The sequence below is a fragment of the Fomitiporia mediterranea genome, assembly GCF_000271605.1.
Source record: "Fomitiporia mediterranea MF3/22 unplaced genomic scaffold FOMMEscaffold_5, whole genome shotgun sequence".
NCBI lineage: Eukaryota > Fungi > Basidiomycota > Agaricomycetes > Hymenochaetales > Hymenochaetaceae > Fomitiporia > Fomitiporia mediterranea.
In genome coordinates, this window is record NW_006760390.1 from 742,306 (window position 1) to 770,194 (window position 27,889).

A 27,889-nucleotide genomic window follows, 5' to 3' on the forward strand; every position below is an offset into this window, starting at 1 on the left:
ATCCAAAAAATCAAGGACCGCTTTGTTCGCCCGTCCTTTGAAGATTTGCGACTGCCTTGGCTACGATCTCTTTGAATAGTGTCCATGACGAAGTTTTCAGATACCGCCGCAACAGTGGGAATGGCTCTCCAGTATCGCCGTTAACACCTTCGTCCATAGAGTCAAATCGCCGCTCTAGGCCTTCCGCCGCATCCAGTAAGGTTACCAGCTCCGCATCTACTGGCAAACTCCCAAGGAAGGTTAAGTTCTCATTTTGCGCCATTGAAGAACCACCGCCAGTAGAGAAGATGTTGCTAATTTCGCCGCAGCACGGGCATACATATCCACTCATGTTTTCAATAAGACCGAGGACGGGGAGCGAGACTGTCCGTGTGAACGAAAGGCACTTAAGAGCGTCCGCGAGTGCGACGGCCTGCGGTGTCGTCACAATTACAGAAGAGAGTTTTGAATTAAGAGGAGAAAGATGCTCTAGTAACGAGAGATGCTCATCGGAAGTACCTTAATTAATTGATGATGAGAAGGAAGGATAGGATCCTTTACGGACAGAGACTCACCCGGCGGCGTGTCAATTACCAAGTAATCCAATTCTCCCCACCGCACATCGCTCAAAAACTGCCGAATCATCGCGTTCTTCTTAGGTCCGCGCCATACAACTGAGTCCTCTTTCTTCTTCAGCAGAAACCCGACACTCATGCATCCGAGTCTCCCTGCAGATCCATCTGCATAGACGGGGACCCAGCCTTCACTGCTCTGATGAACTGGATGGCCATTCAGGCCGAGCATTCGCGGGATTGAAGGACCGGTAAGATCGACGTCAAGAATACCAACTCTGGCAGTCGCCGACGTGGCGTACAGAGCAAGTGCGAGCTGAGCGGAGACAGAAGACTTGCCGACGCCTGTCAATGCCGCACAAGGTGCAGAACAGAAGAGAGTTGGATCCAAATCAGGCGCGCCCACATCCCAGAAAAGACGACGCCGACACACCTCCTTTTCCGGAGAGGACGATTATGATGTGCTTGACCGATTTCAGACGGCGAGAAACAGGCGTATCGGGTTCCATGTTCTACGACGAGCTGAGATGCAGATGCAAGTCTGGTAGAAAGGAAAGGACCACCTGATCGACGTCTCGCATCGGGCCTAGTTTATTATGAACGCGTCATTTCCTAAAGCGCTTAGTCACAAGCGGTTCTACCATTATCAAAATAAGCTAAACAATTACAACATGCATATCTGCGGGCTCGAAGTATGTAAAAAAAAAAGAAGGTCTCAATGGGTCCACAGTGATCGACGTCTGTTTTTATTTGGCATACCGAGGCTTTCATCAAGCTCGACTTGTGTTCTCGAATACCATCAAACCATCAAGGGGCTCCGATATTGATTATGTGGCGTATCATTTCCTTCAACAGTGGCATGGACTGGGACACACAGGAGAACTGATGCAAGTGTACCGTGGACAGCCGTTTTTGCGCCTAGGATTTGACGCTCGGCGAGTGCTTGTGTGCAACTAGTCTAAATTTGAAGCAATCTTAGGCGTTTGTAAGTACCATCTTTGAAGCAACTTAGCAATCGCCCTATGTCAGACTGGGCAATTGCGGAAGAAATGATGTTGTGTCAACCGGGGATAAACGCTCCATTCCACATTTCCGAGCTGAACTGAGTATGGCACCCGTAAAGGGTATAAGCCTAGAACAAGCTGCTCTAGCAGCGTGTCGATGTATTGAGTTGAATCGTGAGAAGGACGGGCTTCCTACAGGTGTGATTGGAGAACGTGCACGGCATGTCGTGAAGGATGGTTTTAACCGAGCAGTTCAGCAGCTGCCGACAGTACACTAATGTTCAGCGGAAGATAAGCATGTCTGTTCGTCCGCGGGGCGTGTCTCGTGTCCGGAAACAAGCGAACCAACGGCGCCTCGTGCTCACAGCACGAGTTGGCCGCGCGTAGATAGATGTCGATGGGAGTGTGTTTAATTGACCAATTGTAACGGCAGAGAGACGTAATTGAAGATAATATTGATTTGTGCCGCTGGATTCATTCCAGGGGACATTAGCCGGAATGGCCGACAATAGGAAAGTTTTGCGTTGACGAGGAGTGTATATGCGCATACTCGGAGGCGGAAAAGGACATATTCGCGGAGGGAAGGAATAATGCTGTGTGGGGAGATGCATGGAACCGGAAGTGAGAATCAAAGGGTGTGTTACTTGAAAGCGGACTAAATCCATTCAGCACCACGTGCGAACGGTTCAGCTTTGCTTAAAACGAAACGATGCCCTTCCCCTCCTTGCCCTCAACTGTGCGCTCCCTGCCTTTGTCCTAACCCCGCAGATCGGTTTTGCGCCCGCTCCTCCCGAGCCATTTACCACCAGCCATCCACGACGCGTCTCGCGTCCCCGATCTGGTCGCGGTCTGATCCTCAGTGCTCATGCCATCATCAGGGGTCAAAGCGCACGGCCAAAGTGCACAGCGGAGAGTTCTCAAGAAGAAGATTTCGAATGATTCGGGCATAGGTAAGTCGCAATGCCCCCGTCTCTTGTCATCTGCATGAACATGCCCCGTCAACGCGTGTTTGACGCGTCAGGTTCATCCAACTCGTCTGCATCCTGGTCAACACGCGAAGTGCGCTCGAGCGCTCCAACTCCATCTGCGGGCACCACATCGCGGCTGTCTAAGCCTGAGCATTTATCTTTAGAACCGCTCTCTTTGCGCTATAGCTCTGTTCGAACGTGTCCGAAACCTCCTGGTCGCATTTCACATGCTGAACACGGGCGCCGCAAGGCTCGGCGCGTGGAGAACTGGCTGAAGGAACAACAACGCTTCTGTAACGACATGAATGAGAATGCCCGTGAACACATAGCAAAGGCGGCAGGAACGCCATGCAACCCGTATCTCGCATATCCAGGCATGTCAAAGTTTACCTCGTGGCAGGATAGCAATGACGAGGACGATATTCTTGGAAGCTTTGTAATAGTTGAGGAGGAGGAAGAATCAGAGGATGAGCGCATGGGCGGCCCATCAATGTCTGACAATACATATATGCTCCAAGTGAGTAGTAGCCTTGCCAACCGGTTATGAGCTGGCTATATTGCGTTGTCATTTAACATACGATTTGTTTACAGCCCTCAGTCGACGACGTAATATCGACTTCAACTCCTTCACACTCCAACGCAACGCAACCTCCCTCGCTGCGTGCGTCTCGTCCCGCGAGTACCCTTTCTATCTCTTCCTGGAGAAATCGTCCCTTCACCAAGACACTACCGACACAACGACATCTATCGGGCTCAGAAGCACCCATTGATCTTTCTACACCACCTGCTTCACTCAAGCTCGGATCCCTTCGACGGCGATCGCCTATTCCCGAAACGTTCTTAGATACCGATCCATCAACAGACTCAAGGTTTGGTAAGACGGCGCAGAACAAAGCAAGCAGCGCTACGCTGAGAGCGTCAGAAACGCCGCGCACCTCTGTGCGGAAGCGGCTCAGTAATCTTATGCGACCCAGCGGAAATGTTAGCGCATATCTCCAGTCTCCTACGTCGACGAAGGCATCAAGCAGCCCGAGGCCATCGACCAGCGCATCTGCAACAACCGCTACAACCTCCACGGCAGTAGAGAACGAACTACGCTGCTCGGAAGATTCCAGTCCCAAGCGCTTTCTACAAAAATTCAGCATCAACATTTCCAAGGCGGCACGGCAACCTTCAGACGATCTCCGAGTAGGCTCTCCCACCTTCTCTTCTTTCTCCGGGGCCGAGCAGCACGAGGAACCGGTCATTGGGAGCCCGTTTCCGGATAGCACCTTCTCACACCCTCAAGCCCCTTTCACACCAGTTCCCTCGCACAGACAGACGCAATCGAGTATTTTTGGCGACAAGCGACATAACGCGTCTAGTTCGGCTCTGAGCACGCTGAGCATCGGAAGCATTGGCAGCATAGCGACCAACATCAATGGGCGAGCCAGCAGCGTGCTTACTGGCTCAACAACAGTGAAGCGCAAGCGACTAGTCGTGAGTGGAATAGGATGGGATGACACTGCGGCGGTTGAGGGCCTTCGCCGATGGTGTGAGGTATGTCAAATGCTGAATCCTTGTCTCCCTTGTTATGTTGTCAAGAATTCTTGTTTAATTTGGAAGCTGAGAGACTGACATGTTCGTCAAATACAGCGGTTCGGCGAGTTACGTCAGGTCACGCGAATGCCGAACGGGGATTTTCTCATCGATTTCAAACGTGCAGATGTCGCGGATACGGTACGTCCAGTGACCCGCCTACTGGCATTTATTAATTGTTCTTCTTTCTCATAGGTTTGTCGTATATCCGCACGAGTGCATATAGACGGTGTAGGGAGCGTCAACATGTCATGGACCACGGGGAAGAGACACTAAGCTGACCTTCCTGTCAATCCGGACATTTTTCGTCTCCCTGGATCGACGATGACGACTTTTTACGTTCAATTCTCTCCTGTGACGACCCATTACGACTCGCTATGAAGTACTTGTTTTATGCTGGTCTTTATCTGTAACCTACTTCACAAAGGGCAGAACAAGCATGCATCATACCAGTAAGTTACTTGATCACATGGCGTAGAGTGCCTTAATTCTAACCGGACAAGTCAACTTATATGCTGTCTATTAACAGGCTTCTGTAACTTTAGCATCTTTCATGACATCTATTGCATCACGCTTCGCATGCATATACTGTATCTTTCGTGTATATTTCCCATGTATATCTCCCCTTCGTATTCGTCCACCTGTGTATCTCGATAAACGAAATTCGCTCATTATGGTCACTCATGCGTTCTCGTCCTTCGCCTCATCGTACGTTTCTTGCTCGTGGTTTTGCCTTCTTTGACTGACGCGCTTGCTTTGCAGTACCTGACACTCCTTCGAAATTTCGTCCAATATAGCTTCTTGACTCCACTGTCTTGAACACCACCTCCCTTCCCTTCTTTGCTGTACTACCCACCCCCGTTCGTCTTTGGTCTCTTGTCATTCCCTACTCTCAAGTTAGCGCCACACTTGTTATGTGGGCGATGCCAATTCAGGCTTTCAGCCAGTTCTGAAGGATTTTCGCTTCTGTCAACGGTTACCCTTTCTCGTATCGCTATACCACTGCATGCCACTCTGTAGTGTTAGCATGGACCTGTGACGATAGATACCTGCAATATGTCGTGTAGATGTAAAGAAAAGTGTTCTCTAGTAAACATGAGAAATACCACGCTCGTTCTTTTAGCGTTGGCTGGCTTGTTCCTGGACATGCGCATGGCTGCGAAGACGGCTGGGGACTCAGTGGCGCCCATCGATAGACACAAGACAGCAGAAAGGATCAGACTAGATGCACTTGGCGGATCTGCGCCGGCGGGACAAAGAATACTCGATTTGATCAAATACAAGCTAATTTGCATGGAGCCTGTCAGGATGTGGGTCACTCGAAGACTGCTGGGCACTACAGGGCAGGACAAGACATGTGACGAAGCAATGTGTGAAATCGTGATATAATGAGGCTTAGGTATTTGGATATTTGGACGATTTTCTTCGAGCTTTCGAGCTCATCATGAAGGATAACCCGAGGAACGACGACTTTCGAAGTGATCCCAGCACGTGATGCCGGACAGAGAACAGGATTTGCTGTCAAGCTCTGCACTGCCACGAAACACTCTCTTTGTGGCCGTTTTAGCCATTCATGCAAAGCTCTGCTCCTCATCAAGAATCATTTGCTGCACTTATCTAGGCTTTTCGCGCCAATGGACTATTACACTTATTCGGGATACTTGTATGTGACTATAGGCCTATGGCCCAAGGACGGTCCATTTTACTATGTCAAGATATCTGTTTCGAAGCCTTGAGGACACAGCTGATTGATTTAGCCTTTGACATGCATCTAGAAAACAAATGTCTCGACTCGGTGCAGAGACTTCCCACTCTCCTTTATCGATATCGTGTGCAGCTCTTCGGCCAGCACACGTAGACCAGTTTGAGAAGAAGGACTGGGATTGTGACGCTGGTATCCGCGGACCCGATCCTAGGCTAGGATGCGGAAGAAATATGACTTATAATTGCGGTGCAGCAGTGCAAATACAAGGACATAGAACTAGTACTAGACTTGCGTATTACTTCACCAGCCCATCTGTCTGCAGTCTTCCCCGTAGTCTGTCCTTCTGTTCTGGGGGACGCTTGATGCTTCTGTGAAATGTGGAAAGGTACTGCGCTCTGGACGCAATCAGCCGAAGCCTCGTCCAGGAGCGCCTGGTAGGGGTTGTAGTGACAGATCTATGCGCGTGATTCCGCGTGATTCTTATGATTATTTTATCTATATCTGCTATTGAGAGGCACATCGCGTGTCGGTGGCAGGGACTACTTATTAACTTCCTGTATCCTCTCTTTCTCCCCGACTCCCATCTCCATAGTCCGCCTCCACAAGTCATCTCTTGTTTACTGCCATCCCACCGCCTCTATCCCAGCCTCCCCACCATTGAACAGAACAAAGGCAATAGCAACAACAGCATATAGATTATCATTCATCTCGTCACAATTTCCTCGTTCTTCACCTAATCGCCACTCTTGATCATATCCCGGAATATTTGGCTACATGCCTTCAAAACAAGCCTCTCGTACGCGTACTCGCACACATAGCCGCGAACAGCACCAGCAACCACGCGCCTGGGGGACGCGTTTCGACTCTCTCAACACGTCTCCACCTCCAGCACAGATTCCCTCTCCGGTACCTTCTGCTGTCACCTCCCCAACATCGGGCAATTCTCCCGCACAGCATGCTCATACGCTCAGTCTTAAGCTCTTTGATGCAAATGAGAAGCCCACTGAAAAGCGTGACTGGGCAGATGATGACGTGCCGTCGACGTTGTTCTCTCCCACTCGCGGCCCTCATGTCCTAGATATTGCAGGTGGCTCCACCCCTGGACACAAAATCACCGCAAAACAACCCCACGATGCGAGTGTTTTCGTTGGCAGGTACGTCCCCTTGCACTTCTATCATATGCGCAGTTCCCCATAATTCGGTTGACTCGCTCTGGGTGTATATTAATCCTTCTCTTTAGTCTTCCGCCTGATAAGGATGAAGCGGAAGTAGCGCAGCTCCTTGCGCAGCATCTCAGGAAGTACGCAAATGTTAAGAACATCAAAATTGTGCACGATTTAAAGGGTGGCCTGTGCGCTTTCGTCCAATGCGAGGTCTGTGACTATATGCGCTTCCTCGAATTCCTAATTATTGCAGCCAATACTGACTCTAATTTTCTGCGTCTCTGATTATCTTTCATAACTTACAGAATCCGTTCCAAGCTGCGCAGCTCGTCACACGGGCTCAAGAAAATCCTCAGCCATTTATGGGGCGCTACCTCCGCTGCGAGAGTGCACGAGCGCGTCGGACACTGTGGATCTCTTACCGCACGCCAGTGCAGTTTATCCCATGTGCGCCCCAGCACGGTAATTCTCATGTATATACCTAGTGTTATTACGCTAGCTTATCTACTATTTAGCGCAAGAAGGATCCGAAGCCACGGTCGACGATAGCCAAGTAAAAGGCCGGTGGGTTGAATGCGGCCTTCCTGACGCTCTGCGCATTTGGAAGCCTCGCGACGTTAGGTCTGTGATGAAGGCCCTTCGTATGTGCTTGCGGTACGACTTATTCGAATTTCTTGTCTAGATTCCCCATTGTTACATTTCAAAATGATGCGAAGAACATTGGAGATACCTCGCGCTTCGATCGGGACGACTCTACCTCTGGCATAGCTCCTGCCTTTCGACAGAAAGGTATCCTTTTCACAAACCTGAAGTTTGACGCAATGGTAAGCACAGCACCAGTTGGTTATAGGAAAAGTAATTTATTCATTCTACCGCAATGACTAGACGATAGAGAAGATGGCGGAAGCATTTGGACCGTTGGAATCTTTCGAGCAGTATTTGATCGGGCATGACCTAGGGGACAAGTCAAATGCTTACCCTAGTGAACACAGTGCCGGACGATTACCGGGAATGGCTACCGGCATTTGGGAGGTCAAGTGGGGCCATAGGGACGATTGCATTACTGCCTTGAATGTTCGCTATCGCCTACCTCACTTAGTTTCACTTGAAGAGCTTTGTCTAATTAGCCTTGTATATAGACCCTTCGACGAATACCCCACCTGACAGTCACTTGGGCGAAAGACTCCGTTTCACCACAGGCCCCCCGTGTAGGTCTCCTCCACACCCCGACATCGCCTCGTCATCTGGCGTCGCATTCGCCACGCGAAGCTTTGTCTCCGATTGCACGCGGACGGCCTTTTCTCTTGCTCGACTGTACAGAGTCGCTCTCTTCAGCATCGCCAACTGTTCGATCGCCGAGTGTGTTCTTCCAAAGCAAAGACACCGTTCGCGGTTCTCAATCGCTCCCGCGACGCACGAATAACTCTGGGCGTCGCACAACTGAAGGTAATGATACGGATGACAGCTGGACCGTTGTTCACCCGCAGAATGCTGCAAATGGTGCAGTTTCAGTTTTGACTAGGAATTCCTCCGGAGCACAAATTGGAGCCGAAGAGAAAGAAAATCGTCCAGCTTGGGGTGAAGGTGATTTTCCACCGTTAAAAATGCAGTCGACTACACCACTACAAACAGAGCCAGGAGGACTTGACGAAGAAAGGCACGTAAATTCTAATTGTTACTTCAATCCTTCACTGATCTGCTCGCCCATAGCCCCTCTCCATCCTGTATCTCACTGAATGACCCCGACACAAATAATCAGGAAGCGGCGGTAGATCAAGATCCTGAATCAGCGTCGGATGATATTAATCAAAGTGATACGTCTGCCGGTGTTGATACACCGAGTTTGTCGCATCCGCCATTAGTACATAGGCGCTCTCTGTCAAATCCCGTGGCCCGACTTCAGATTGAGATTCCACATACTGCGACAAATGCACAGATGTTCGAGGATCCGCCGACTCCCGAGCTTGCCAGCACTTCGTTTTCGCAAACGCCGACGTCTGCGCACCCGGATCCAGGATCACCAGTATATTCCGTTATGTCACAACACGTTGAACCAAATTGTGTTGTAAGAAAGCTGGACCAACAAATACGGGATCATGATCAAGAGACTGGCAGGGCTCTATCCGACTCCAGTCGCAGCGCCAGCTCTAGCGTAAACCTAGGAAGGCACGAACACCAACGACAGCCGACAATAGATCCCAAAACAATATTCGTCGGCGGACTGGAACCATTTGGATCACGACCATGGAATGAGGCAAGACTGAGGGAAATATTCGAGAAATATGGAGAAGTTGAAGAGGTTCGCATTGTTAATCCAAGTGCGTATGCCATCGTCTCCAGTGTTTTCAACCGCGTTATTCAAGACATCACCTAGTATCAAAGAAAGCCGGGTTTGCGTTCGTCACCTTCGCAAACGAGCAAAGTACTTTCACGGCAATTCGTGAACAGGTAATATCTTTTATCTATTTTCCTATCTCTCTCTTGCTAAATAGAGTTCTAGCACAACCGTTCATATGATGGCCGACAAATCCGCGTACAAATACGGGACATGTTTCCCCTTCGAGGAGGCTTCAAATTCCGTGGTCGTGGTCTCGGTCGGCGTGCAGTTCCACAAAGCTCACGATTTAGTGCCTCAGGTCATCAAATGGATGCCGGTCGGTCTGGCGGACAACATGTATTTCCCTTACATAGGGCGGTGCAACCATTTGGACACCATTTTATGCCAGTCGTCGATGCTCCACAGTTTCAGATCAATCCACACGGCCCGCATCAGCTCCCTCCCTCAAGATCTACGGAGACCGATTCTGCGACACTGCGCTCTTCGGGTAGCTTTGATGCAAAATTGGACATGGAGGCCCTAGCGGAGACCGACTCAAGGACAGCAATTTCCATTACCCCTCCTTCGAGTTCTCTGGGTTCGTCGGCACATGCTGCATCTGTGGCAGCACCTGTAACATCACAGGGCATGCCAGCACCCCAAACGGGATACTATCAGCAACGACCATGGCCGTCATCTTACGGTACTCACATGTATTATCCGATGCCGTACGGAGCTTATGGCGGAACGATGCCATCATTTCCTATGCCGTTTGCGCCAGCTGGTCACGGAGTAGATCAGAGCTGTATGACTGGCGCTACTCCGGTACACTGGAGTCCTATGTATGGGGTATGTCTATCCGTTAGAATAATAAGCGATGGTTGATTAACATTGCGATAGGCTGCCGTCCCTTTTACGCCATTTCCGTATACGATCGTTCCTCCTAGTACCGGTGAGGCGCCAAATTCTTCAACCGCGACTTCCCAGCTGCCGACATCAGCCAGAGGCCAACCTCCGCTTCATGCAACAGGGTTCATTCAAGGAGAGCATGGGACACTCATTCCTGTGTATCAGCCCGATGCTTTATGTGATTACATGAATGGCTCCTCCCCGACGCGGGGTGCAGGAGGTGCTCGTGATTCCTCGGTCGTCTCCGGTGGTTTTCCGAGCACACAGCAACAAAATCTCGTCGCTGCACAAATGTGGCATAGTCTCCCGCATATTCCCCAATTCATTGCATACCCCATACCACCTGCATCCGCTGTAGGTGTATCGTCGTCAACTACTTCGCCTACAGCAGTTCAACAACCGACAGGCCAGCAGCAGATGCAGGGCCAGGTCCCTCAGGCCCCCAATTCCACAGCAGCTTCGTATACTGCCCCCACCACAATTTCTCCGAATCACTCTAGACCGCAACGCTCGGCGCCATTTATAGCCCATCACCCCACAACTGTGGCACAGCCTTATTTTACAGGTTCTCACCCGAGCGGCTCTATAGCCCCTCCTGTTGCCATTCCTCGAGCTGGCGAGCCAAGCGTTAACTATGCTACTCCGGAACACTCTAATGGTTTCGCTAACAGAGAAACACCAAGACGCGATCTAGGGAATCCCCAAAACCGGTTTGGACAGGGTCAAAGACATGGACACGGACCAAACTTTGGCGGTGGGCATTCCCCCTCCACTGTCCGTCCGGCGAATAGGACCATGAATACGCCTCGTGCGGACCACCATCAGAATAACAACTCATACCAGCAGCGTCGGCTGCACGGACATCCGCCACCTGCACCTCATTTTCAGCTAGGACTTAATAAGAATACCTCGGACGGCGGACATTCGCAGCAACAGCAATGGATGACTGATTACCAGCAATGAACGTCTTGGACAGCATAAGTAAGCGACTTGGATGAAAGTCAGCGAGTGGGTTTTTCTCCTCTTCTTCTACAGGTTTGGTCATCTTCCCTTTTGTTACGCGTCTGCCTATGTTACTGTTTTTACTTATCTCTTCCACTCATTAATCTTTGTTCCTGGTTCACGTATATGTTTGTCGAAAAAAGCCTTTGCATTTCAATAATTTCATCTGTCTCCAGATTCCCCTTCTTATTCGTTACCGCAGTTTATTGCAACTACATTATACAACTAGCATTCCTGTCATTATTCGATCGATTTGCTCTATTCATTCATTTCTTCTTGTTCTCGAAAGCAAAAAAGCCATCCATTTAATATCTATTGACGTTCCATTACAACAAAAGAAATACGACAGGGAAAAAACATGTATGTACGCCGAAAGGATTAGATTACCAAAATCAGTAATAAATATGTATAAGTGAGAGTGCCGAATCCGTGAGCTAGTGAAAACCAGAAAGTCAAAATTAATTATACAGGCGTCGAGTGTCACTCTCTATATCATGCAACAAGTTCCCCAAATCCGACCAAAAGTCCCTTTGATGAGAAGACCCAATCCATAAAGGGAGAATAGAAAGATGATGCGTGTTCTCTAATGTGTAAACGTTCCAGATTCCCGGTTCTATGCTTTTTCGAGAAGATCGTTGTGTCCGAGGAGACAGGGATGCCTCGTGGTGTATGCATTTGGTAGCTGTGCATTCGCGGGGGTGCCATTGGGAAAATACGGGTACGACGCCGTCGTTTGCCCAGTAGTGCTCACTCAACCCTGTCCCGTCGATTAAGTTTTGCTGTGTCTTGGCTGCTTCCTCGACATCAGGTTTCGGGGAAATTCGGACTCGGGAGATCGCAATTCGTGATGGTAATTGTGATTTCGAAGACATCGAAAGAGGGATGGGAGAAAGAGAATTGAGTTGAGGGACTCGAGCGCGAAGGAAAGAAGGTGGAGGTTTTAGTGCTGAGAAATCGAATGTCCCGATTGCCCGTGCGCCGAGGTAGAGCGGCGGAAATAGGATGTTGGACAGATGTGGAGAGTGCTTTGGGCCGTCTGAGGAAATTCGCTTTGTCTGTGAGTATTTGTTTAGTGAAAATAATGTAAGAATTGCATGAGTGTCTTCTTTAATTGTGCAGAGGAGCTTCTCCCGACTTACGAATAAAGCTGTGAAGCTTGTATAATAAGTCCGTGGATTACAAACGCCCTCCTTGTCTGTTGCATCTCGTTCGTCGGCTGCATCGAAGGTACAGTCGAATGGCGTGGCGTCCCGTCCTTCGGCCCAATCGCTCCTCCATAAATGATGAAGAAACTCTTTGAAACTGGATTCGTGGTATGATAGTGCGCGACTGTCGGAGTGCAAGTCGATTGACTTGGGGAGGAGAGGGGAAAAATAGGAGAGGACGTGTACTGCCTTTGCGATTGCTGAGCCGACGGAGAAGGGGCGGACGGCGGGAGCACTGTCTTTGCGTTCGCCGAGGCTGTAGACGAGTTGTGTTCCTCTGAAAGGAGCTGATACTGCTCGCGATGTCAACAAATCATCAAATAAACTACGATTAATGAGACTGTACCTGTAGTTACTGAAAGAATCATATCCGGATGTCCCTCACTACCAAAGAAACCGATAGAAAGAAGGTATTGCAGTTTCATAATAGTCGTTCCACCCTGTACCACGTTCGTTCGTCTCAGATAAATGCAAACACGTTCACGATTATAAATAGGGAAAATAGACATACGATTGAATGTCCAAGAAAATGCAACGGGTTAAACAGTGACCAGGTCGGGTACAATCCTGTTAAATGGTGACGACCAAATCGTTTATGCCCGTTCTGCCTCGCGTGTTCCTCTCCGTAGTCGACTGGAACGTAATGCTCAGCGGATATCTTTGAACGGAAGCAATGGCAAAACGCACCTGTTCCGCCCTTGATAGTGTAGTAAAGCTCACAAGCTCGGTCATGTAAAGAGCTAACAGGTCCAACGCTATCACAAAATATCTTTAGTCATCTCATCCATCGAACGTAAAATAAACCAAAATAAAAAGAAACTATAAAGGAAGAAATATTGGACACACGAACGGACCTAGCAATCATAACCTCCCTCTCCCCAAGCATCCCCTCAAACCCCGCAAGGTACTTCCGTAAGGGCGACCAACCGATTGATCCGGTAGCGGATAAGAACCCTTCCACCATGATCAACGGAGTCGTCTTTGGAGTAGTTGGTGCCGTTAACGTTAACTTCGCGTCTGCATTCTGAGACCGCGAAGACGCCACATGGGGAAGTGATCGGGGCTGAGTGTCAGCGGGAGTAGAGGGAGGGATGAATATCTCCCCCATCTTGATGAAAGGGCTGATAGGTGTACTATATCGTGAAGAGGGAAGTTAGCAATGACGCAGCGGGTGCGGAAGGGGTGACGAGTAGGCCTCCGTGTGTGGGTGTCGTGTGGCGGTAGTCGAGTAGCAGCGCAGTATTCACGTAAGAGTCCTGGGAAGTATTAGTTGGCAAAGAGCGACGTCGCCAGATAAGTAGCAAGAAGACAGTTGATAACGATGTGCAAAGAAGATAGCAATAAACAAAGCAAGACTCTAGACGTTGTAGAAGAGAGAATTTAGGAAATCCAAGAAAGCGCATAGCACAGCATACGTATCCGTCCAGCCGTCAAACAAAGAAAGAAAGTGGGAAGTGATGACGTTTCCCGATGAATGTCTTACTCTCCCGCGACACTGCCGCTAGCCCACCATCACGACATGACGGACGGACGGACACGCACGCGATCGCAAGACGACGATCGCTCTAACGTCGTGGCAACAACTGTGCAAGCCGCGGCTCAGTTGCTGCTATTTATTTGTAGGTCCAGTGATCGATCAATTCAATCATTACCCAGCTGATCGGCGTCTACTTAGCACGAATTTACGTAATGATAATGATAAGATACCACTTTGCTTCCATGCTCCTTTGGCTCCATACTCCTCGTCTCAGTCAGGGACGTACGTACCCCTTTACTCTACTTCATTATTCAACATTCATTCATTCCTTTCTGTTCTTTATTCCTTTTGAATATATCCGTTTGCGCTACATATGCCCGAACAAAACGGAAGCAATTTTTAAACATCCTTTCAACACAACAGATCGGACGCAGGATCGACTTTAGTGGGAATAACAATGAATTCTACTATATAAAAATTTACGGGAGAAGCAAAGCACACAGCTCATATTAATCATCATCCATTCATTTCATTCCTCGTTTTTTCCTTTTGCGCATACCCGTCTGTACATCATCTCGCTTAACAGTCAATGAATAGACTCATACAGACGGACGGAAGCAATTTTCATACATTCGTTTGGGATAGATAAATGATAAATCGGACACCAGTCAACTTGGTGGGAATAAAAATGAATTCTACAATATGAAAGTATAAAAAGTTAACGGGAGAACAGAGTAAGTGGACAAGTGGACGAGCTTTTCAGTCAGATGAAGGCAAAAAATTTTGGGGGACGGCTACAGTGGAAAATTAGATGAGACGTAGTAACACATGTGCTTTGGAACGATGATGACGAAGACGAAACGGAGGTATGTGAGTACGGAACGGTATATGTACATCTCTACAATAAGATAAAATAAAACTGTCTATGTATTAAATAAAGTTGTGTAGTAGATCGGACTGGGTGGGTGAGAAGCAAGACACAAAAGTCAAGTAAGTGCGTTCGATCGCGCCACAAACACTCAAATGCATAGGGAAGAAAAAAGAAGAGAAGAAAAACGACAAAAAAAAACAGAGAACAAAGAAGTCAAAAGAAGTGTACAATCTACTGCGCACAGCAGAGAAACAAACTTTTCCCGTGTCGATGAATATGTGTGAAAGCAAACAAACGAACAAAACCGCATAATGCACCCACTTAGCGAATCCACGCGCTTCCATTCCTACACAGTGGCGGGAATGCGTATCATCGGACTACGGAATTGCCAGTGTGGTGTGGTAGTGCGGCGCACCCGTGATTCATGACAGCAGTACGTCCGGCAACACCCTCTTTTTTCAAGTAGACAAGCTTCATGGAAGCTATTTTACCTATACATCGCTTGTTCTCTGTAAATTTGGTTATTCTCAGGCCGTGGATATCCCTGTTGTTGCTCCAGCGGTGGCGGTTGTTGTTGCGATTGTTGGTGCTGCCGTTCTCCCTCGGAGTAAAGCTGAAGAAGTAGAGTTTCGAGTGTGGAGATGGCAGGTTCGGGAAGAACTTGGCTACGCGCACGGAGCTTGATTGCTTGAAATAGCGCCTCCAAGCGATTCCACCGGTCTTCGCTGGACAAGACGTTCTGCGGATAGACGTGCTGCTGTTGCTGTTGTGATATAGATACCTGGGAGTTTATCGGCGGATGCGTAATCGATCGAGTTTGTGGCGTGATAGGAGACACGGGCGAAGCATGAGTTGCCGTATCGAAAGTACGCGCTGTCTGACCTTGTGCCGGTTGAGCCTGGACGTCATGATGGGAGAAATGCGCGTAAGCCGCGTGAGAGTTCGGATGGGATTGAGGCGGAGTGAACGTCTGTATTTGCGACGACGGGGTCGTAGGCGTAGGGAGGTACTGGGATTGGTGATCGTGTACCTCCAGTTGGTGGATTACATGGTTCGGCTGAGGCTGGTGTACTTGCCCGTTCTGAAAATTTGAGGTTGCTTCTTGTTGGTACGCATATACGTGGTTACTGTGTCCAAGGTACGGAGGAGCAGACGCAGACACAGGCGCCTCGGGCGGTTGTGATGGGTTACCGATGTAGCTTTGCTCGTATGTTGTAGTACTGCGCGTCGTCAACGGAGAACTGGATGCGGGCACCTGTGATTGAAAAGACGCCTGCGCTGCCTGCACAGGGGGATACGACCGCTCTTGAACGACGCCAGGAACATGCTGCTTCTGATAAGGCAACGCATCGACAATGAAGTTCGGGGGTCCACCAGGAGGCGCAAGTCGTCCCATTGGCGGCGGCTGGTCGTTTCGCAAAGCATCTTCGGCTCGGAGTTCCTTATTTTTGGATGCCGCGGCACCCTGGACGGCAGAAGAACCCGTTCCGTTTAGCTCAGGGTTGATGCGGGAGAAGCGACCCTGTTCCAGGAGCTTATTGTCATACTCTGCCGGTTTACGTCCTCTTCGTGTGAATGGGAGGTTCTCTGGGCCAATTGGATGCGAATGTTGATGGAAGTCTTCACGAAAATAAATCAATGAGGGTTAATAGCGTCTTCACGTAACAAGGGAAAAAGAGCACAAACACATTGCGTGCACGCCTGGTTCGCCGCCGTAGCACACCTTGTAACTGATGGACGCTGGACATCCTTCTGCTTCGTTCTGCTTGTCGATGAGTATTATTAAGGAAGGCCAAGTCAAAAAGAAGTCCTTCGAACCTTATGGCTGGGAGAAACGCGTCTCCTCTCTGGACAGGGCTTGGCGTACTTGTCCCTCACGCCTTTGAATTGACGACTGCACACCAGTCTCGTGTGTTGAGCGATGCAGTAAGGACCCGGATTAGGCGGGGAGGCAGGTTCCTTGATGAACTCAACTATGTCACTTTCCTCCAATTCCGCGCGCCAACGCTGGAATGCTTCGATGGAGGGAAAGCTGAGGTTATACCCGTCGCTGGTATTAGAGTCATTGGAGGAAGGTGGCGGATGTGCATTATTGCGCGTCTGGTGCTGTACATGCGCCACAAAGGGCTGAGCTTGGAAGGCGGGCGGGGGAGTATAGAAGTGCGGCGAAACCGGGGCCGGGAAATGAGATGGTGGCGCGGACAACGTAGGGCGCGCGTCCTGTTCCGAGGGCGGGAGAAGAGGATTCAAGAAGGGCTGATTGTGAGGAGGGCGAGGAAGCGGATCTACTGCCCCTTGATGCTGCTGGGGAGGCATGTGGGTGTCCTTGGGAGCGAGAGAGCGACCCATTGGAATGTGGTGAGTGTTCATCGCTGGGGCAGGGACATGGCAGAGACAGAAGAAGGAGAGGCAAAGGGACAGGTAAGGGATTGCAGGCAGGAGAGAGTCCGCATTCCACTCGACTTTCGCACGATGTCATCCCAGCTCAGCTTGTTACTGAACTGCGATTAGAGTTGGCAGCAGTGGCTGTGTCGTGAGCACGTTTTTTGGGAAGTCGCTTGCTTTATCCGGCCGGAATCTTTTAGAGGATAGGCGGAAGCAGATCAAATCTCCGTTTGTCCTGCCTGGCCAAACAATAATCAATCAATCAATAGTTACAGGAGCCCGACCCGACACTATCTAATCACGGCTACTACTCAAATGCTTAATGCGGTCCGTATCCAAAATTAATCCGTAAATAGTCTCTTTTTATAAATGTCTTCAATCAATGAATACTCATAGAATAGTCCATGCTCCCACAGCTATTCCTGCAACTGACGTCACCATGCTCGCCCACAGTCCATGAGGAACGGACAACGCGGGTAATGCAGCACTGTTACTGCCACTGCTCGATGAGCCGCTGCTGCTTGACGTGTCCGGGATCGGGGTGGCGATCGCCGACGAGGGAGAGTACGTGACGCCGTTCAACGTCGCCGCAACCTGGAATACAGAGCCTCCGCCGTATTCATAGAACTATGGATAGACACATCGAGGAACAAGGTACATCAGTCACGCGACACAACTTCGACAAATTCGGACTTACGTCGACGAGCATGAAATTAGGGTATCGGCCATACTCGGCTCCGCATTGGGAAGCCTGCAGGCCAAGAGAACCAGTGCCATTAGCCGCGTTCGTCGTGTTCAGCGCGCCCTTGTTGGGCGCTACCGTTGATGCAATGATGTTCACATCCATGTCCAGGAAGTGATTAATCGTGTACAGCTGTGTTGACGAGTCACCCTTCGTCCTGTTCACATTGCAATCGAACGTGGGATCCGTGACGTCAAATGCCGTTTCCCACATGTTTGTGAATTCTGGAAGGAATGGGCTTCCGACTCAGTAATTAAATTATTAATTAGCTTTTGAAGCTGCTTACCATCAATGATGTACGGCACCGATGAGGAGTCTGCCCCGGCATCCAGGAACGTCACTAGCCGCTTACCACTGTCAATCATACTCCCGAGCGTGGGCCACTGAGTGTTTGTCACCGGGAATGACGAAGGCGTGTAAGACAGATCCTTCAGACCCGCGGCCTGGAACACCGAATCAAACTGGGCAGGCGTAATTTGGTCCGAGTTCACGATCAGAAGTGTAACAACTGTAAGGTTCCAAAATTAACTCGGAGCGACGAGCAAAGATCATCGCATTGGTCTTACCGTCATTCGTATTGGCATCCATCCAAGTTTTGACTGTTGTCACAAAGATGTCAGTAACTGATACCTATCCATCAGTTAGATGCGATGCTAACTCACCCTTGGTGAGGTAGTCCTGCAACGTTCCACCATCGTAGAGAATGCAGCTTGTATGGCACAAATGAATAACGTTACTCGATAAATGGGCTTGCATTTGCAGCATGCGAATGCCGTCATTCAATTGCTGGGTCACTAGAAATTTTTATAAAAAATGCGAATATCAAATAAAAGACGCGGGGATGTCTGGTCAGAAAACGGGTGTGATCAAGAAGCGAAAAGAGGGGTGTTGATTCACCGTCATAATCTTGATTTGTTGCCACTATTGGTATTAGGAAAAGAGGTCAGAGCGTGTTCGAGGCGTGTGGAGATGAAAGCGCGAAATAAACTGACAGTTGTTTGTTCCGACCGCGTAGGAGTCGTGGGCACCAACAAAGGAGACGTTTCCGAAGCTCCTGTCACAGAACTAGATAAAGTGAGTCAGTGCCGGGTACGGGAGTGAGAGATACGGCCATTTCGTACCTCGGGGTGGCCATTGCAGGTGGTAGCGCGTCTAGTCAAAGAGGCCGCCAGGGAGGAAGGGAAGAGGGAGAGGGTAGAAAGGACAGAGAAAGCGGCCTGCGCGTAGGAGAGATGCATGGTTGAGCAGAGGGTCAGGGAAAGTCAGTAGAAGAGGTTAAAGAGGGAAAGGATGGAAAGGGGTGGGTTAGTGGAAGGAGGGAGATGTGGATAAGCAAGAAGAAAGGGGCGGAGTACACGGATTTGAGACCGGCCTGCATTAGGGTCACTTGTAAAAAATAACTCGTGCATAGCCACGCTCTCGGCCGCTTCTCAATCCGTCCGACATCATGACGATCTTCCGCGCCTCTCCCCTGGCCTTTTAATCTCCCTGGAAACTACAACAATCACGCTTAATTACTTAGACTATTTACCACTTAGAGCGACGGAAGTACATGGACAACAATGACAGCGTTATTCGACGATGGGTGTTTGAGGAGGTGCGTCCGCGTCTATCTGCGTTGTTTTCGGCCGCCTTGTTCCTTACGCAATGTTGTCATCGTCAGACAAATCTCATCGTTACATCGTTAACTGCGTGCTGTGTACTCTACACTCGCTCGGCGGGCGTTGCTTACTTCGCGGCAGGCGCCGTCTGCTGCTCGCTCTCCGTCAAAGTCATCAAACGCTTCATTCGCCAGGTCCGTCCTCTACTTGCCGTGTAACTCCTCAGCTCATGGCTCGCTGTGAATAAACAGCCTCGGCCTCTACATCCCACATCAAAGAAGAAAACGTACGGGTAAGCAAATCAAATCAAAACGCTATCCACTAAGACACCGCAACGCCTTACTAACCGTACCTCGTCTTAAGCATGCCCAGCACACACTCCGCCACAATCTCTCATTTCGGCGTCTACATCCCGCTCGCATGTTTCTACCTCCCTCTCCACCCATCCTTCCCACAATCACAATACACTCGAATCATCCCACCATTCATCGTCATTCCCTGGGCTATAGGAATAATTCGTTCGAGAATCTGGTTGGGTCATCATACGTGGCAACAATGTGCTGTTGGGTGTTTGTACGGGATTAGTTTTTCGTTGGTTTGGTTTGCACTTTGGGTGAATGGTGTGAATAAGTATGGGCGGATTGTTGAAGAGGAGGTTAATAGACTTATTCCTTGGTAGAATTTACTCCGTAGCACATACATACATACGTAGATATCTTCTTTTGCATACATACCCTTCATCCCACACATGTACCCATACCTACAACTTAATCACTAACGCACCATCATCCCTATACCTCTCAACCCACCCTTTAATCCCACCTTCAAGGTACAAACCCTTACTCCTCGTAACAGCAATACCCTTCTCATTTAACGCGTCCTGGTAGTACGCCGCCACCTTTCTCCCACGCGACATTGCAGACCCGCACGATTGGCAGTGGAAGATCACGAGTGGGATATTAGAGAGTATGGATACCACACCAGCTCGAGTGGGGTAGAAAGAGTGTGCGGGGAGGTTGATCGCGCCGGGGATGGCGTAGTCCTATCAAAGTATCATTCCTATTATCAGATAGGTTCTGTTAGTGAGTTATGGCTGGTCTGGCTCAACCTCGAAATCCGTCCGACGGACATCGACTACGATATAATCTTTTCCAGCCTGCTTCGAACCAGTCTTAATAAACTCGGCAAGCATCTCCGGTGATATACTCTCGGCAACGCTGAGCGGTTCTGGAAGACCTGCCGACCATGATGGAGTAACTGGAGGTGCTGTGGTGCTTTGGTCTGTCATGATCTTCGATGTCTGTGTTGCAAGTCGTAGATACGAGGATAGTGGTGGCCGATAATTTAAATATACTGTTGCATCCGGTCACCTGTTTAAAAGCATTCCTCAAGCAACTAGTACCGCTCGTGACACTTTAGTGTAAATGAATGTATTCTAGTGTGCCTGAATGAACACATGTCCGTTATTTGTTCACCAATAATAGCAATCTATATACATAAGAACGAAGCTGTATAGTTACTAATATACAAGGTATGCCAATTACGCATGACATGGTTGATAGATCGAGTAGTAGATATTTCCCAATTTCTCTTCGCCATCGAAAGGAATGAACCAAGCCATAGATAGGACTTGGCAAGCAAGTAGCGGGAACAGTTTACGAATGGCCAAAAAGATGATAGTAGACACGCCGAGCTTTGAGCTCAAGCTGCGAGAGGGCAGACTGCACGTATATTAGAATTGCTTAATTCATCCCGAGAAGCCGAGCAAATTATCCATACCTTCGTGCCAACATATAATTTCTTCAAGACACCTTCTAGCGCAGGCTCCTCGAACCAAACTTTGTCGTCCTCTGCAACATTGAAGTCCAGAGCATCGTTTGAGTAGTTAAGCGGGTCGAAGGGGTGAAAGAACAGGACTTCGGTGTTTTCATCGATCTGGTATGATGGCCGGTCATTAGGCTTTCAAACAAGGGAAATGATATTGGAGTCTCACTGTCTGAAGGCGTTTACGATCAAAGAATTGGTCCTCCGTACGCGTATCGAAGGTTGACTATCATCTATATCAGCATTCGATCCGGCTGTGAAATCAGAACCTTACACACCATTGCCCAATCAGTCCCAACAACATATCCATGTCCTGACATTCTCAAATGGAAATCCTTCCAGGGAAAGTGATCTATCGGACGATTCGCATATCGCTTCTGGCATTGCTGAAACGTGATTGCAAGTTGCGAGGGCTGAGGGCGAGCGGGCGGGGTAGATCTAGCACGTTGTGCCATTTTTACGCGTTGATATTGAGTATAGAATAAAGGGAAAGAACGGTAGACGAGTTACGGAAAGAGAGCGCAAGAGAGATAGTTGCTTCGAGCAAGCTAGGTGAGAGAGGGAGTGAGAGAAAGCGGGTGACGGAGAGGTTAGGGTGAAATATAATTTTAGGTCGTTAAGAATGAATTGTGGCCAAGCGAGGAGGGCGTTGTCCGTTTTCAGCACCGGCTCGATCGCGAGACACGACAACTGCAAATCCGGAGGCAAATCATCTCTCGTTGAATCCGCTTCCGTGGAATTTCTGTAGCATCCTGCAAGTTCCTCGAGGCGAATTCGAACGGTTCAGAGAATTGGCTTAGATACCACAGGTACGCCAGGCAGCGCGATGGGCACTGCGGTCGAGATGAATATCAACAGAAGTGAGGACGAACGTTCTGGTCCCTAGTGCTGCTCCTCAGCCGCTCTCCGCCACCTCCGAAGTTCTGCACCCTCCTCACCACATCTCTTCTGCCTTCCCATCTCTCTTTCTCCTTCCGCTCCAGAAACCTGATACGCCTTCCATACGGGACCTATGACAAGAACATTTACGACCGTCGCATGAACCCGTCGATTGGTGAAATGTGATGAACGAGGCGAGGTGGTTTGCACTTCTGTTGCAGTTCAAAATTCTATGCTTGCTTGCCTTGGAAGTTCTCCTGCTTGGAATATTTCCGCATCTCCAGAGGCTTATAGCTTCTTGCACGAGGGGACGTTGACCTTAAGGCGCATGCGTACTACGTCCTCGATCGTGCACGACAACTCTGTGTCACTTACAGAGGTACCTCTTATCTTCTTCACCACATTGCATCTGTTCTTGCATCTTACGGTCTTTCAGCTGGTTCTTAGAGCTCCTCTCGTACTCTCCAAAGTCTTCGGAGAGCCGTTCAAGAGCACCCAGAGGACCTGTGTCCAGCGCAGAGGCATTGGCAGAAATGTCCTAATATGGCAGGGTGAGTCAGCCAAAGTTTTGATGGGTTCGAACAAAAGGCACACACACCCACTGAATATCATACCCAGATACCGTGATGTTGCGCAACTTCAGCCAGTCTGTGCAATCCATACACCTTCACAAGGCAAGCAAAGAGATCCTCTCAAGTTGGGCTGCGTCAAAGTGGACCTATCAAGAAACAAGAACCGAATTTGAACACGAAACCCTCAAGGACAGCCAAGTCATCAAGCAGCTGGATATTGAAAACTGGATACACAAGAGGTTCAACCTAAAGACTAAGAAAAGGATCAGTATGTCAAAAGCAAGGAAAAGATAAGTGTGACAACTTTACTGGAGAAACCCTAGCATCCAACAACAGTCCCGATGTCAAGACCCAAATTCAAATTCTGACGTCAATGTTCCCTCAAAACGCTATTCCCTCCAAGGTGCTCAAGCAGTATCAAGATGCCAATAAATATTCCTCGAGAAAAAGTGGCACGAGTAGTGGTTTTTATGCTTGACAACGAATGAACTGAGGACTCTGTACAATGTGTGGTTCGACCTATCTATCCCGTCTCCAAGAAAACCGAATCGAGCAACAAGGCAGGTATCTGTCGACCTGCTTGAATGCTTGCTCGACATGCATGCTGTCTCTTGTGCCACCTATGTGACCGGGAAATGGTTTTCGTGAGCAAGACGCACCTCAACGCATCAATATCTGCGATTCTCATCTGGACAACCCAAGGCCACCCTCTTCCCTTCCTCCCTCTCGATCTGGTTTCCCACTTCCCCCTTATCCGTCTGCATTGATCTCAAAGTGACTAAAGGAAAAGATGCAGGCGCAGAGGGAGCGCCTACACGGATGTAGTTTGGTTCAAGGCAGGACGCGACTCAGCCCTCTGCTTGAATCCGTCCTCGGAATCTGCCATCCCGTGCCACTCGCTTAGTTCCCGCTTGCAGCCCACCTTTAAGGATCCTTGTCCATCGTATTTTCTCGTCGCAGTACCACGGAATCTCGGTCTGTCCTAGGTTACACTCAAATTAATTCAATTTACGCTGAATATCTTGGAACGTGTCTTGAGTCATTCGGAAGACGGTCACAAGCCACACTTGAAGAGGGCAGCAAATGCTTACAAGTCACGCAGGGTGCACATCGTGGTGTTGGATAGTCCAGAATCCTCATTTTGCAAAATGTGAAGAAAAACGAATATAATTTTCAATACGAGAAGATGATGCAGGGGAGAACGATAGGATGAGGATGGCTCAGTCGATGGACACTTGGCCCCTCTTGTACGCTTCCCTTCCGCAATCTTCGCCGATGCATTCATGATGTTGAAAGCCTTCCAGCAGCCTTCATGTCGGGCGCGGTGGGTGATGAGCGATCATCCAGACCTTCAAGGCTCAGCAAGAGTGATCTGGGATTCCGTGTATGAGAGAAACCTCAGAATTCTCTCGTCAAATCTCTATTATATCATTCCGCTGGCTAAGTAAGTAGAGGTTATCTCTCAACATCTGATAAACGGGTGGGTTTGTTGAACCCTTCAGCGGAATATAAAGAATTTCATCAACTCTCATTTTAGTGTAAGAATTCTATTTGAGACGATAGTCTTCAGAAGCATCGTAAGCATTCTTCTGACTAGCCTTTAAGACTCATTCTAGGCAGATAAACTAATAGGCTACCTGTTAGAAGATACTATCGGAAACTTCTTCAACAACTCTAGCTTTTATCTCCAGAAGGCGCGGCGGTTCCATTTATTGTATTAGAAGTCGTCTCTGGAAACAAACGAAATGCTGGAAGAGACAGCGTTCCAGAAGGTCATCACTGTATATACACTTTGGAGATAGTAGTACGCTTGCCCGCGAAATTCAACCTAGGCACTTTGATGCCAGTATAATGATTCAAGTGGATAAATGCTCCAGCGTGTAAACCGTTTCTGTACCAAAGTGCGCGTTGTAGTATTTATGAGTGACATGGAAGTACATAGCAAAAGATTCTATGCATTCTGATCATAATGGCCATATACTGTTTTATTTTTGAACCTGATCGAAGCTTAATCGGCAAGCTTCCTCCCTCCGATTGACGTGTGATGTCAACAGGATCTGACATGGCATTACCCGCCGAATATTTGGAGTTACTGTTGGCTCTGCACGTTGCCACCATGACCCAAAAGTTGCTGCATGGCGTCGGCTTCCTACATAGTGATTCTGATATTTCCCTTATTTTTTCCGTGGTGACTAGAGGGCGTTGTGAACGAGTTGGTGAGCGACGAGGACTGAATGCTACTGAGTATGTCTTACCGAGTTTGTGGCAGCCTTCCAAGAAAAAAGGCACGCTCCTAAACTCCCGAAGAAAAATCCGATTCATAGAGGGAATTCACTCGTCGACATCGACCAACATCAGCAGTTCGAATAGATAGAAAGGGAGGTGGATGGTCGGTTGGAGTGGTGACACGCTCGACAGACCTTGTTCTAAGCGAGTGGCTGGCAGATTCCGAAGGGAAAAGGGCTGACCCGTGACGCGATAACTTACATCTGCGACATGCTTCGATCTTCCTTATTGCTCCCTCTCGTTACTACGAAGCCCAGGTCTTGGACTGGAGAATGGGGGAAAGAGGGCCCACAAGAGGAAAGGGGAAATGAGACGCAAGGGGACCAACGTTTAGCAATTTGGAGGAGTGGAATCATCAAAGTGACTTCTCCTCACCGAAAGAGAATCCGGCTATAAAATCCGGGTGGGATGCAGCCTCGGGGTTAAATCAATGTTCGGCGACGGCGATGGGTGGTGGTTCGAGGTCTGATCTTGGTCTACTCATAGAGGGGAACAAGCCACACGTTGCAGAGCCCGGGATTCTGTGATCTGTCGTACACAACGACCATTACTCAAGACTCTTGGACTGCTTGCAGATAGGAAGATGCAAACCTTGTTCCATGTCCTTGCTTTCTCTCGGAGGAGATTCCAAAATTTAGCATAGATTCCAGTATCGAAGGCATCTCGGGGTCATGAAGGATCTTCAGGTAAAGTCACGCATTTCTCTTGTTCCTGCTTCTGAGAAGCTGATAAACTTGACAGTCTTCGACTTCGTCCTTGTGCAACTCCTTTGCAGGTTTTTTCGCTTCGTTTTGAACTGGAACTGCGTTGTTTGATGGCTTGACGGTCTTGAGGATTCTGATTTTTGAAAGCTTCTTTGTTCAAGTTGACTCCTTGTCTCTTGCAAAGTCGATCTTGATGCAGTCCAACTTGATTCGGAAATATCTGGTCCATCCATGGGATAGAATCCAGTTTATTGGAGGGCTAATGGTTGAGTGACGTCTTGTATCTAAGAATGCTATTCGGAGTGTAAGAGTCTTTTTGTGCCACTTATCAATACACTGGCTGACTCAGCTTCTATATTAGGTCATCACGATCTCTATCGAGAATTGACGAGGTTTTCTTTCTGGGCTCTCGAGTGAATATTTGAGAAGCTCTGAAAGTTCTGGGACGGTTCATGGTATCCGCTCAGAGGTAACCTAGCAAAAGAAGGTGCACTTCAACAAGGAATATACGGTTTTTGACGAAGATAGCCGTACTTTACCGAAATCGACGAGAGACGAGTCCCCTAAACGAGATCGTTTCGTCGATAAACGTGCTGTTGGTACAAGACACGGTGCATTTCTGAGAATGGAAAGCATCCTAGAACCAAGCAACATCCGGGCCAAGTGGAAGGCTCCGCAATGTGACTCCGTAAGATGTGCTGCCGCGTTCATCCGGTCTACCAAACGATAGACTCGCAGACCAGTCGTTGTCACCTTGCCCTGAAATTCTGTATGGAAGCCGTACTAATTGCTCTGGTTTTGGTAGTGAATGGAAGGAAGTGAGTTGGATGGGGTGCAACGTGTAATCTGTGGTCAGAAGTGATCAAGAGGAACAAGGACACTGGTGTTTCCGCGGTTGCTTTCATCTCAGTTCATCTCCGCTTTGGAAGGCATAGGCGCAACTGGAGATATTAAGTGCAAAATTCTAGTACCGGGTCGTTGAAGTTCTCTTTGAGTAGCCAGCGAGTATACTTGAGGACCTGACGGAAGCAGATTTGACCAGCAGCGATTTGCCTCCGGATTCGCAGACGCGTGCTGCTTGGTCTGGAAATCGAGTCGCTGCTGGAAACGGACAACGCCCTTCTCGCTTGTCTGCAATTCATTCTTTGTTCCCCTAAAATCCTAATGCTTTCACCACGCCCCACTTCCCCGTCTCTCTCTTCTCTCCCTCTTTCAGTTTGCTTGAAGTCATTCTCTCTTTTGCCGGACTCATTCCTCTCGCGTTCGTTTTCTCGTCCTTCCTCGTTGCCTGTCTTCTATACCTTCAATCGATACGTGAAGAATGACACAGTTTGCCACTCCTACTCCTCCTGCCCGTCCCCAGCCTGCCCATCTCGCCATCGCAGTCCGGGGGACTCAAGAGCGCTATACCCACCGTCCTGTCGACCAATTCCCCTGGAAGGGTTTGAAAGTTCCGCGTCACGGGTTCGTCGTCGAGCCTGACTGGGCGATGGTACGCTGCGATCACTCGACGCTGTATGGATCCAATTGACGAGTGAATGCTCTAGGCAACGTTCGATAATCGCAGAAATGATCAATTCTTTGATTCAAAACGTTTGCAAACGGTATGCCGATTTTGTTATGCTGAGGTTCGGCATTCTGTCTAATTCTACTCCCGCCAGATAAACGAAGGTACGGAAGTGCGATTCTTCCACCCCTATGACACACTTGGATATTCAAGAGACGGCGTGGACTTTGACGTCCTGGAAGAGATGCGCCAATTGGATATGTATAGACGCGAAGGCTTTCTGGAGAGGCTGTTCGTAGCAACAAAAGTGCGTAACTGATACGCCTTCCGTGTTCTACATGCATGTCGCTTATTGCTCACGATGTAGTCTGCCGTTTATTGGCTTTCTTGCGGAGTTTGCAAGTTTAGTCGGAAATTATTTGGTTACTTTTAGTCGAAAATTTATCACCTGGACATTAGAGTTTCTGGGACGTATTTTATGGTCACATCTGTTTGCAAATTTTCTTGTTTCTCTTCTTCAAAGCTTCCAGAACATTCGCTTGTATCATAATATTACTTTCGCTCCAACTATGTCGCGCAGGTAGAGCTTCTCCCTTCTGCTCGTTTTGGCATAGACACCTCGTATGAATGAACATAAGG

General features: G+C 48.9%; 10 protein-coding genes across 10 annotated transcripts; 5 read left to right on the plus strand and 5 right to left on the minus strand.

The window, feature by feature from the left end:
* Positions 1 to 10: 10 nt before the first annotated feature.
* On the minus strand, positions 11 to 1,060 carry FOMMEDRAFT_154735 (P-loop containing nucleoside triphosphate hydrolase protein; the record flags this gene model as incomplete). Its single annotated transcript, XM_007265178.1, has 3 exons — positions 11 to 498; positions 555 to 896; positions 958 to 1,060. 3 exons carry the CDS (start codon positions 1,058 to 1,060, stop codon positions 11 to 13), a joined length of 933 nt encoding a protein of 310 aa, XP_007265240.1.
* Positions 1,061 to 2,289: 1,229 nt separating this feature from the next.
* FOMMEDRAFT_139836 (uncharacterized protein) lies at positions 2,290 to 4,955 on the plus strand. The gene is made up of 7 exons (XM_007265179.1): positions 2,290 to 2,505; positions 2,577 to 3,040; positions 3,115 to 4,062; positions 4,159 to 4,242; positions 4,297 to 4,553; positions 4,631 to 4,809; positions 4,864 to 4,955. Exons 1-5 carry the CDS (start codon positions 2,421 to 2,423, stop codon positions 4,375 to 4,377), a joined length of 1,662 nt encoding a protein of 553 aa, XP_007265241.1. The 5' UTR covers positions 2,290 to 2,420; the 3' UTR covers positions 4,378 to 4,553; positions 4,631 to 4,809; positions 4,864 to 4,955.
* Positions 4,956 to 5,196: 241 nt separating this feature from the next.
* FOMMEDRAFT_154738 (uncharacterized protein) lies at positions 5,197 to 5,596 on the plus strand (the record flags this gene model as incomplete). Its single annotated transcript, XM_007265180.1, has 2 exons — positions 5,197 to 5,473; positions 5,532 to 5,596. 2 exons carry the CDS (start codon positions 5,197 to 5,199, stop codon positions 5,594 to 5,596), a joined length of 342 nt encoding a protein of 113 aa, XP_007265242.1.
* Positions 5,597 to 6,580: 984 nt separating this feature from the next.
* On the plus strand, positions 6,581 to 11,487 carry FOMMEDRAFT_166994 (uncharacterized protein; the record flags this gene model as incomplete). The annotated part of the gene is made up of 11 exons (XM_007265181.1): positions 6,581 to 6,960; positions 7,047 to 7,179; positions 7,275 to 7,431; positions 7,485 to 7,590; positions 7,652 to 7,793; positions 7,855 to 8,043; positions 8,109 to 8,630; positions 8,729 to 9,287; positions 9,344 to 9,417; positions 9,470 to 10,135; positions 10,187 to 11,487. 11 exons carry the CDS (start codon positions 6,581 to 6,583, stop codon positions 11,156 to 11,158), a joined length of 3,900 nt encoding a protein of 1,299 aa, XP_007265243.1. The 3' UTR covers positions 11,159 to 11,487.
* A 168-nt stretch (positions 11,488 to 11,655) lies between these two features.
* FOMMEDRAFT_154740 (alpha/beta-hydrolase) lies at positions 11,656 to 13,510 on the minus strand (the record flags this gene model as incomplete). The annotated part of the gene is made up of 5 exons (XM_007265182.1): positions 11,656 to 12,695; positions 12,749 to 12,842; positions 12,914 to 13,035; positions 13,090 to 13,157; positions 13,257 to 13,510. 5 exons carry the CDS (start codon positions 13,508 to 13,510, stop codon positions 11,656 to 11,658), a joined length of 1,578 nt encoding a protein of 525 aa, XP_007265244.1.
* A 1,047-nt stretch (positions 13,511 to 14,557) lies between these two features.
* FOMMEDRAFT_166996 (uncharacterized protein) lies at positions 14,558 to 17,120 on the minus strand (the record flags this gene model as incomplete). Its single annotated transcript, XM_007265183.1, has 3 exons — positions 14,558 to 16,370; positions 16,437 to 16,512; positions 16,569 to 17,120. 3 exons carry the CDS (start codon positions 17,118 to 17,120, stop codon positions 15,238 to 15,240), a joined length of 1,761 nt encoding a protein of 586 aa, XP_007265245.1. The 3' UTR covers positions 14,558 to 15,237.
* Positions 17,121 to 17,317: 197 nt separating this feature from the next.
* FOMMEDRAFT_19034 (PLC-like phosphodiesterase) lies at positions 17,318 to 19,159 on the minus strand. The gene is made up of 8 exons (XM_007265184.1): positions 18,999 to 19,159; positions 18,870 to 18,942; positions 18,775 to 18,798; positions 18,540 to 18,671; positions 18,444 to 18,476; positions 18,164 to 18,385; positions 17,833 to 18,101; positions 17,318 to 17,762 (listed from the first exon to the last, which is right to left on the minus strand). Exons 1-8 carry the CDS (start codon positions 19,113 to 19,115, stop codon positions 17,526 to 17,528), a joined length of 1,107 nt encoding a protein of 368 aa, XP_007265246.1. The 5' UTR covers positions 19,116 to 19,159; the 3' UTR covers positions 17,318 to 17,525.
* A 160-nt stretch (positions 19,160 to 19,319) lies between these two features.
* FOMMEDRAFT_19035 (uncharacterized protein) lies at positions 19,320 to 20,624 on the plus strand. Its single transcript, XM_007265185.1, has 4 exons — positions 19,320 to 19,474; positions 19,541 to 19,672; positions 19,730 to 19,770; positions 19,842 to 20,624. Exons 1-4 carry the CDS (start codon positions 19,430 to 19,432, stop codon positions 20,155 to 20,157), a joined length of 534 nt encoding a protein of 177 aa, XP_007265247.1. The 5' UTR covers positions 19,320 to 19,429; the 3' UTR covers positions 20,158 to 20,624.
* A 509-nt stretch (positions 20,625 to 21,133) lies between these two features.
* On the minus strand, positions 21,134 to 23,575 carry FOMMEDRAFT_166999 (uncharacterized protein; the record flags this gene model as incomplete). Its single annotated transcript, XM_007265186.1, has 6 exons — positions 23,063 to 23,575; positions 22,780 to 23,006; positions 21,581 to 22,719; positions 21,472 to 21,528; positions 21,258 to 21,413; positions 21,134 to 21,199 (listed from the first exon to the last, which is right to left on the minus strand). Exons 3-6 carry the CDS (start codon positions 21,755 to 21,757, stop codon positions 21,134 to 21,136), a joined length of 456 nt encoding a protein of 151 aa, XP_007265248.1. The 5' UTR covers positions 21,758 to 22,719; positions 22,780 to 23,006; positions 23,063 to 23,575.
* A 1,222-nt stretch (positions 23,576 to 24,797) lies between these two features.
* On the plus strand, positions 24,798 to 25,566 carry FOMMEDRAFT_154747 (uncharacterized protein; the record flags this gene model as incomplete). The annotated part of the gene is made up of 3 exons (XM_007265187.1): positions 24,798 to 25,113; positions 25,185 to 25,367; positions 25,421 to 25,566. 3 exons carry the CDS (start codon positions 24,798 to 24,800, stop codon positions 25,564 to 25,566), a joined length of 645 nt encoding a protein of 214 aa, XP_007265249.1.
* Between the last annotated feature and the right edge of the window lie 2,323 nt (positions 25,567 to 27,889).